Raw genomic sequence first — 10,000 nt, forward strand, 5'->3', positions numbered from 1 at the left:
GTGCTCGTAAATCTCATAGCAGACCCAGCAAGGACCGAACACAAAGACACAATGCTGTGCCCAGGTCAAAATCCTGCATACATTTATATTCTGTATTTGGTTGAGACTTTTATCCAAAACTTGCCGCACAGACATACATTCTCATTAGGGGTGTGAATCTCTCATGTAAAAGACGATACGATTCGCATCTAGATACATGGGCACGATTCGATACAAGAAAAGATACATGTTTATAAAAAACGATTCAGTATGATTCGATGCGATGCGATTCGATGCAATTCGATGCAGTTCAAGAATGGAAAGCATTCTGAAATATTTCTTATCATTTGCTCAAGGTGCACATTAATTTTATATTATCAATTATCATTGTCATGGTCAATTAGGCAAAAAATGTGTGAATATGATTATCTAAACTGAGGTTTGTTTCATATACTGTATTGAAATGAAAAAAGAATAGTCTACATTTCAGTCAAACACAGCAGCCAAATACAACATAAAAATACATTTTTATAGACTTTACAAATTTTATAGAGTTATATCTGATTGTTTTCATGGAGCTTTAGCATTGTTGAGGTAAGACAATACCGAAATAAAATAAAACAGTGCTTAAGACACTCTTGGCCTTTTCTCATATAGCCTATACCCTACAAGAATAAAATAGGCCTACAAATCAATGAACTCTCTGGGCTTATTTTGTTCCAACAGTAGACCTAATGCAGAAACCTATAATGCCACAAGTCTGAGTGAATATGAACAAAATCATTGGCTAATAATTTGTGCATCGTTTTAGCAGCAAGGGCCAGATTATTATTTAACATTAAGGAAATCCCTTCATCAAAGGTAAGGCTACTCTACAGACTATTGTTGCTGTTTAGGAACGCTATAAGTGTTTAATTTTGCGCTGGGTTTCGAAAAACAAAAGCCGACCGAGTGCAAGTTGTCACATGCTTAAGTTGCAGTAGATGGGTAATGAGGTCATTTGACAACTTTGGGCAATGAATGTAACCAAAAACGAACTGCATTACCCACAATTCCGTGCCACGTATAGTTTCAAAACCGGAAGTGGGATGAACGCGCTGCTTGGAACGTAAATGAGAGTCTGAGCGAGCAGAAAAAGTTGTGAACCGATTCATAACAAGTAAATCGATATAACGACCGATTCATTTCAGTTTTTTTTCCGATACGGGGCTTCACGTATCGATGTAGCCGTATCTTACACGTTAAAAACGGATACCGATACGTATCGGTTAATCTTTACACCCCTAATTCTCATTGAATGGCTGTGTGTGCTTCCTGGGTATTGATTAAAGTACCTTGCTCTAGGTGTTGTTCTATCAGTTGAGGCAGCAGAAATGTAAAAGTCCAGCATCAGAAAATAAAAGTTATACCATGTATTGGTTCTACCTGTACGTCTATGCAGATTACACAATTTCAGCCCGATATTGCAACGATTTTGTTGTAGCGACAAATTTCCCGTGTCATGTCAGAATATGAAAAAACAGGAACGATGCCGAAGGAGAAACAAATCTTGTAATGTGACATATTGAACGACCAACGATTTATTGTCTGCAATGTTCCACGACTCCAAGACTAAAAGTTTAGCATGTCAGAATTTTTGGGGAATTCTCCTACGACTCTCATGTTGACACAGACACTATGACGACACACGACGAGTAGGCTACGATAGATAGGCTACGTGATCTTGTAATGTGGCCAGTCTCCCGACCAAGATGCAGGCAAGAATGTGGAGTTCTCTGATCGCATAGTCTGACATGGTCAATCGTAAAAGACCATCGTGGAAGACAAAAAAAATTGTGTAATCTGCATAGGCTGTAACACATCTGATTTACCTGTCTTAAGTATTGGGCTAATTAGAATCAGCTGATTAACTGAATGGTTGGATGAGGCAAAATGTGGCAGGACTTTTACTTTGTTAAGCTGGACTTTTACACCTCTGTGAGGCAACAACAAACACACATTCACAGGTCTCTGCAAAATATGAAAGATTGCTCAGAACTACGGTATGAACTGCAACTCAGACAAAGCTTTCTACATTCAGACAGAACTCAAATGGAGTTCAGATGGAACTCTGCAGATTGTTCAGATGGAACAACTGAAGTCAGTTGGATAGAGTTCAACAGTCTTGTAGAGAATGATTTCCTTATTCAGACATCTGTACATGCATGCACACTCAAACACACACACATACACACATACAAACACACACACACACACACACACACACACACACACACACACACACACACACACACACACACACACACAGGCCAAACTCCCCGCGGATAACCAGACCCTGGGAATTTGTACATCTGTGACATGTTGAACCAGTCAGAGTTATGGGCTGATCGATGCCTGTCATCCATCGTTTCTGAAAAGGGATTTTGGGGACGTTTCGTCTCCATTCCCAACCAGAGGGATGCTTTCACGTGGACACATCTGGACTCGACTTGCAGCCACAGACAGCTGTGCAGCTGGCGTGCTGAGAGCTGGAGCCGGACTCAGAATTGGTGCAGGAATCGGATTCGGAACGTTTGCAATAGTGTCCAGATGCATGGGCAGGCTCTTTCTCTTCATTCTTTCTCTTCTCAGGACCTTGAACAAAGCTTCTAATCTAATTCATTAGCCAGGCTCATGCTTGCTTTGAGATCTCCAGCAGAAAGTTAAAGGGGCTAGTCTCAATGTTCTCGCTTTGTTTGGGAACCAGTGGTGAATGAGGGCCATTTGCAGTGCCTGTCTCTACTGTAAGAAGCTCTGGAGGAACGTGAGGTGCTCACAGTCCTGACACCTTGCACGGGATGGTAGTATGTCCCTTAAATAGTCGCGCTCAGGCCTGCCTTGAGAACTGTGTTAGAACTGGGGGTATTTGTAGTGTTCATGCTTGTTCAGAGGAGGTCCATAATGTTCTTAAACCTTGAACATGATGTTTCAGTAACTCACCCACACAGCCCCCCCCCCCTCTCCCTCTCTCCCTCTCTCTTGCACTCACACACATGCACACACACACACACACACACACACACACACACACACACACACACACACACACACACACACACACACACACATCTAACCCTGAGCATGTTGTGGTTACTTGCTGAAATATTTCTGTCTATGCACTAGACATTTCAGCAGTTCAGTCACACGTTTAATATGAACAAGAAAAAAACATACATACTGTACATGGCATGGTGATATAAGAGAAATTGGATGTAATATTTATTATTTCTGGCAGCATGGGAGAACGAATTTGTGTTCATTATTCTTTCTGGCATTGGGTGATTTGTGAAGGAACTCCAGACCATAGGAAGTTCTCCTTCCTCTGTGAGAGATGTCGTCACCACAGGTTAGGGCATAGCGTCTGGGGACTCATCCCCCTCTTTCTCTCTTTCTTTCTTCCTTCCTTCCTCTCTTTTTTAATTTCTTCCTTTTTTCTGTCAGTCTCTCTCTCTCTCTCTCTCTCTCTCACACACGCACACACACGCACACACACACACACACACACACACACACACACACACACACACACACACTTCACCTTACTCTGCCTTTCTACCCATCTTTGTATCTCTTTAACAGAAACATTGCACCCATCACCACAGTTTTGTGCTTCAGCGACCACACAAGACAAATAGAAGCGTTGTTGTTGTCCAATCCCAGTCTTTCTCTACCTCCTGTCTGATGACTCTCTCTGGCTGTGGGGCCTTTCCTCCAGATGTCCCAGGCCCCCTCCTGTCTGAGATTGGCCAAGCAAGGAGCACTCTGCTGGGGTGCTGGAGCCACCGTGAGTCCTGAAAGGCTCCATCGCTCTGGACAGACACGTGTTGTTAGTCATAGCGCATAGCGTGCTTCAGCATCCGGCTGCCCTTAGTCAGCAGTACTGCGCTCAGCATGCTGAGGAGAAAGTGGGACACACGCACACACACACACACACACACACACACACACACACACACACACAGAGTGAGAGAGAGAAAACTAGAGAACTAGTGGGAACTGAAGCAGAGACCTGCATCCAACCGTGGGTGGAACACCTCAGGGAGGAAGCGACACGCCATGCAGTTACTGTGCACAGATCAAGTCACTGGGCTGTTCAAAATAGTTGTAGCCAGGGTTACTGTGCCAGATCAGTACAGTGAACAAGAGGAATCCTGCTGAAATACTGTATCTAGAACAGCTCTAGAACAGCACTAACGCTGGTGGTGGAGAAACAGTCTAAGTTTACTGTTCCATAATTACGGTAATTTTCCTGCCAAGTACAATATAGAACTATACACTGGCAAGCTTGTTGTGCTGTGAAGGAGAGCTTGTTAAGGACCTCAGGTACAGCATGCGGCACGTTTAAAATAGCCGTCAGCAAGGTGTCCATTGTTGTAGCCCGCGCCTTGTTGTGTAATGCTAGAAATCCCCTACTCATAGCACAAGGAGTTGAACTCTTAATTCTTCTGTGTGAGATACTATAAAGGAGAATATGCTGCAAATTCAGTCCAATTCTTTGAGGGGCTGAACAAGTAGTGGTTGGTCCTGTCTCAAATCAAATGAGATGACTCAGATGAAGAAAAGCTACAGAGTGACTGTACTCAGATCAGTTTTGAACCAGAACCAGCTCAGTGAGGTGGATACTGTAAGTGATGTAAGGTTACTGCACTCAGGCCAGCTTACTGCAGGTTACAGCATCTAATGTGCTGTGCTCATGCTGCATTGCCACTGCATCTAGATCAGTTTTGTATTCAGATAAGCTTGAGCCATCATACCACAATATTACCCATATCTATTAACTGAGAAAGAGAAATACACCTCCCACTCTTTGGTTCTGTTAACACCCGACAAAGACCAACATTGGTCGAAACGTTGTGTAAATAAAATCACTTCGGGAGCAGCAGCAACAGTGTGCTTGTATCTTCCTTTTATATTTTCAAAGAGAAATACTGCACAGATCATGTGCAAATCAGTTTAGCATGGAAGGAGAAATGATACAGGGCTGTACTGTACCCAGATTCATATCCTGATATGTAGAGAGACTGCATGTGCGACTGATGTACCCAGATTCATATCCTGATATGTAGAGAGACTGCATGTGCGACTGATGTACCCAGATTCGTATCCTGATATGGAGAGAGACTGCATGTGCAACTAATGTACCCAGATCAGTGCAGTGTGGGGGAAATGCTGCAGGGTAACGGTATCCTCTGCTTCGCTCTTCTCCACTCTGCTTTGCGTCTGTGCTGCACGTTATGATGCAGACCGTGTGGTTTCCATGGTGCAGAAGCCCTGCTGGGTCCTCCTGAGAGATACGTGGATGTGTGTGTGTGTGTGTGAGTGTGTGTGTGTGTGTGTGTCTGGAATATCATGAAAGATGCTGGAGTAAGGGATCGTCCACAAATGCCCAGCCTGATGGGGAGCGCACATCCCCAGTCTTCCCCAGGAGAGGAGACTGACACATAAACAGATGGCCACGGTTATGTGGCAGATCTATTTGCACTGATTTCACTGCTGTGTGTTCCTCTGGAGGTATTTTAGGGACGCACACACACACGGTCCAGTTTGGCTGACACACTTTAAAGCCCCGTGTGAGCTTAGCATCTGTGTCTGGACAGGGATAGACGATGATTGGCGATGGCAGACAGACAGACAGACACACACACACACAGACATGCGCACACACACACACACACACACACACACACACCTGCCAAAAGGTCAATCCTACAAGTTTAATCCATACACAGCAATTTGGATAGTCTGCCAAAAAACGTAATGGATTGATACAAAAAAAGCTAGAAGATGCAGATTATGTTTCCACATTTAAGAAAAAAAAAATATTAGAAAATCTCCCAATTTCCCAAAGATATAATTCCGATTATACAATGTGTGTGTCCATGTACTCTGTATACTAGCAGTTTTAATGTCTACATTAGGGTATTGATCATTTTCAAAATGGATCTCCTGCTCAAAGCTCAGAGAGCATGTAGGTCAACACAGTATTGATTTATTATAGGTTATAGATTTTCATCTTCATCATGGGTCACTGCGCCTGCAGCCACGGTCACAGCTGACCGTGAGAACTGGTCTCCGTGTGCGGCTGCTCTGGTCTGGCCTGGTCTGGTCTGGTCGGAATGCGTGCCGGTTCAAAGCTACGGCTCTATCCGTGTCCAGTGCTGGATCTGGACTGGAGGAGACTGAGCTAATAGGGATGATTTCAGGGCTTGTGTATGAGGCAAAACATGGGAGCGGGGGAGGGGTGGAACAAAGGGGAATATGCACACACACACACACACACACACACACACACACACACAGAGTGAGCGTGTGAAAATACACCTCCCAGCTATGAACTGGTGGCATTCCAGTGTGCGCAGGCGGTTGGTAATTTTTCATCACCCCCTTACATTTCACACCCTCCGCACAACCTCTGTGTTCACCCATTAAGCAGAGTGTGTGTGTGTGTGTGTGTGAGAGAGAGAGAGAGAGAGAGAGAGAGAGGAGGGAGCGTGTGTGTGGGTGAGAAAGAGAGAGTGAGGTAGCAACATAATGAGAGAGGTAGAGGCCGATGAGAAGAGAGAGAGAGAGCGAGAGAGAGAGGGAGAGAGCGAGAGAGAGAGGGAGGGAAGAAAGGGGGAGGTGCTGTGCTGTGCTGTTCTGTGCGGAGTGCCTCGTCTGTGGCTGCTGTCAGTCGGCTGTTGTGAGCTTCAGCTGCAGCACCGGAACCGGAGAGCAGAGAGAAGCAGAGAGAGAGAGAGAGAGAGAGAAAGAGGGAGAGAGAGAGGAGGGAGAGTGAGAGAGCCTGGGCAGCACAGAAGCAGCTGCAGCAGCAGCAGCAGCCTGGCAGGAAGCGTACGGAAAGAGGAGGAGGAGAAGAAGAGGAGGAGGACGAGGAGGAGGAGAAGAGAAGACAGGATTTGCGTTTGTGGTTTCTGCTTTTCTTCCTCGGCGTTCGGGAAGAGAGAGAGGGCAGAGTGAAGCCGTGGACTCCTTCTTTCTCCTCTCTCTGGTCTGTGCCTCCTCCTCTCCTCTCTTTTGTCTCTCTATCCCTCTATCTTCATCGTCCGTGGCTCGTGCCCGTGCCGCTGGCTGAGGCGTCTCTTCATGCCCCCCGTGCAGGAGGGATGCTTGGGGGTAGCGTGAAAGGACGAGAGCCTGGCCTGAAGACCGAGCAGAAAGCCGAGGGCACTAGGACCTACGCCGCGCCGGCCGAGGGCAAGGGCTCCGCTGGCACAGCCAGCGACATGGCCGCTGCCAAGCGGGGCAAGTCGGGGGTGCCCACCAGCGGGGTGCCCCGCAGCGAGCTGAAGGTGTACCGGGCGGGCAGCACTGACGGGCGCCTCCCTGTGTCCACCAACCTGCGCAAGCAGCGCTCGCTGACCAACCTGGCGGTGCTGACCGACGCCGAGAAGAAGATGCAGCTGTACGAGCCCAAGTGGTGCGACGATATGGGCAAGCCGGGCGCCGGCGGGGGGCACCTGCGGGCGGGCAAGCCCAAAGCAGGGGGCACTGGAGGGGTAGGAGGAGGGGCGGGCAGTGGTCAGCTCTCGCGGAACCTCTCCAAGTCGGAGCACTCGCTCTTCCAGGGCAAGCCCAAGCCCTTCAGCGCACTGGCAGCGCCGACCGCGCCAGGCAAGGGCCAGAGTCGCATCCCGCGCGGGCCCTACGCCGAGGTCAAGCCCCTCAGCAAGGCCACCGACGAGTTGGGCAAGTCTGACGACGACATCCTCTCCGCCAAGGCCAAGGCCGCAGCGGGCGCCAAGAAAGGTGGCGCCGTTGCCCCCGGCGACGTAGAGGGCAAAGGTCAAGCGGAGGAAGGTGGCGATAAGCCCTTCCTGAAGGTGGACCCGGAGCTGGTGGTCACCGTATTGGGGGATTTGGAGCAGCTGCTCTTCAGCCAGATGCTGGGTGAGTAAAACACACACACACACACACACACTGGCCCTGATCTGTGCCGGACTTGGCTCTGGAGTCAATCCACCGGGAGCTGGGTGGGCCTGGGTGCACGTCGCTTGTGAATCGGAACTCCACCTGTCTAACCCTGCTGGCTGAAGAAGAAGCGCACCCTCCCCTCTTCCACTTCTTGGCTGAAGGCTAGGCATCCACGCCCCCTTTGCCCGCTCTGTGCGGTTGGCAGTGCCACCTGCTCTGCGCCGTGCTGTGAATCTGTGGGCTTTTGGCACATGATCGAGAGCTGCCCAGCACCGATCGATCTAAACAGTGATGCAAGCTTTTGGCTACTTCTGACTACCTGTGCATATGTGGCTGGATGTGAGTGTGAGTGCGATTGTGTGTGTGTGTATGTGTGTGTGTGTGTGCATGGATGTGGGTGTGTGTACGTCTGTGTGTGCGTGTGTGTGTGTTCCCCACCATTTCTTTGTGCCTATCTATGTCCTTGAAGATCTCCACGGGTCTCTATTGTGTAGAAAGCTACGGGTACAGAGGGTGGCACCACTGCTGCTGCTGCTGCTTGGCAGGAGAGAGAAATGGAGGGAGAGAGAGAGAGAGAGAAAGGGAGAGAGAGAGGGCTTTGTTGGTGATGCAGCTGCTGCATGGCACTCTTGCACAGGCTGCAACACGCTTCCTCTCGACCCTCAGTCTGCATCGCTGAGCATGTGTGTGTGTGGTGTGTGTGTGTGTGTGTGTGTGTGTGTGTGTGTGTGTGTGTGTGTGTGTGTCTGTGTGTGATTGTGTGTTTGTTTCTTTTTTGCGGAGCAGCAGATATCACAGTGTTGTGGCAGCTTGTGTCAGTGTGTATGTGAGCGTGTGTGTGTGTTAAAGGGTGTCTGTAAGAAAGCCATTACCACAGATTCAGCCCTGTTTTATATCCTATAATGGTAGCATGAGAACTACAGTCATCTCTCTCTCCCTCTCTCTCTCTCTCCCTCTCTCCCTCTCTCTCTCTCTCTGGCACACTGATCTCTTTTCTGGAGGCTGTCGCTGCTGCAGAGGTGTGATCCTGATTCTGTGCTCGTCTCAATCTTTGCTCTCTCCAGTGCTTTCAACGCTCTCTGATTCTGCAGCTGTCAGCTTTTCTGCAGTCTGAGTGATTTCTGTAGGTGTTCTGTTTTCAGCCGTGTTCTAGATGTTCTATATCACTGTGTAATTCTGTAATTCTCTTGATTTGCTGCATTTCTAGTGCTGTGCGATCTCTGCTTGTCGAGCTGTGTGCTCGGTGTTTCTCTCTGTCCCCCCGCTCTCTCCCGCGTGAGAGGAGCGATCGGTCCTCTAGTGGGCACACAGGAACAATGGAGTCTGAAAATAGAGCGCGACGCGTTGGAATCATTTTCACCTCGCTCTCCGCCGAGTGCTGCATTCAGCTCTCATCACCCCCAACCCCTCCACCCCTCCACCCCTCCACCCATGCCCATTCATGCACGGCTAATGACAGATGGTGCCCCCCTCCCTATTCAGGTAGAATAGGAAAAGGGAGATGAGCGCTGTGCCCCCCCCCCCCTTTTTTTTTACCCCCACCTTTTACCAGCACTGCTATTCCTGTTCATGTGTAGTGGGGTGTATCTAAGGTCTAATGTGGTGATACATGGCAAAGAAGATTAGGCGAGGTATGGTTATGTTCATAAGCGGAGGGAGCGGGGGGGCAGGGGGGACGGTCGCTCCGGGCCCACGACCGCAAAGGGGGCCCACTTTTGGCTAAATCTATCTTGATTAATTGTTATATTTACCGATGCTTATTTTTACTAAAATGTTAGGCCTACTAAAGATGCCACTGGTCCGTAGAGTGCGCTCACAATGGGAGTTCGTCTGTCATGCTGCAAATTAAATAGCCCGCACTCTCCCTCTCGCTACACTGTTGCGTTTTAAAAGCGAAACTGATGCCACAACTGGTCTGGGTTTGCCGAAGTAGCCTATGCTACAGGCTGCATTTATTACAGTGTAGGTCTAGTCTACACTGTGCCTATTTAGAGGCAGGAGCATAGGCCTAAGCTTGCCGCGACAACAGCAGTCACTATCAGGCGCGCCAGCAGGAATGAATGTTCAG

The 10,000-nt window shown here is 48.5% G+C and overlaps 1 protein-coding gene across 1 annotated transcript in view; it reads left to right on the forward strand.

Moving 5' to 3' along the window:
• The first annotated feature begins 6,630 nt into the window (after positions 1–6,630).
• LOC143104629 (neuron navigator 1-like) overlaps positions 6,631–10,000 on the forward strand; it is a 74,111-nt gene continuing 70,741 nt past the window's right edge. The window contains exon 1 of the mRNA XM_076268771.1: positions 6,631–7,908. Coding sequence (XP_076124886.1) covers positions 7,125–7,908 — 784 coding nt within the window. The 5' untranslated portion in view covers positions 6,631–7,124. The remainder of the gene's footprint in view (positions 7,909–10,000) is intronic.

This window comes from Alosa pseudoharengus, unplaced genomic scaffold, assembly GCF_046254945.1.
Source record: "Alosa pseudoharengus isolate Yale_2024_CS ecotype anadromous, Long Island Sound unplaced genomic scaffold, YU_APseudo_1.1 YU_APseudo_1.1_scf_5, whole genome shotgun sequence".
Lineage (NCBI taxonomy): Eukaryota > Metazoa > Chordata > Actinopteri > Clupeiformes > Clupeidae > Alosa > Alosa pseudoharengus.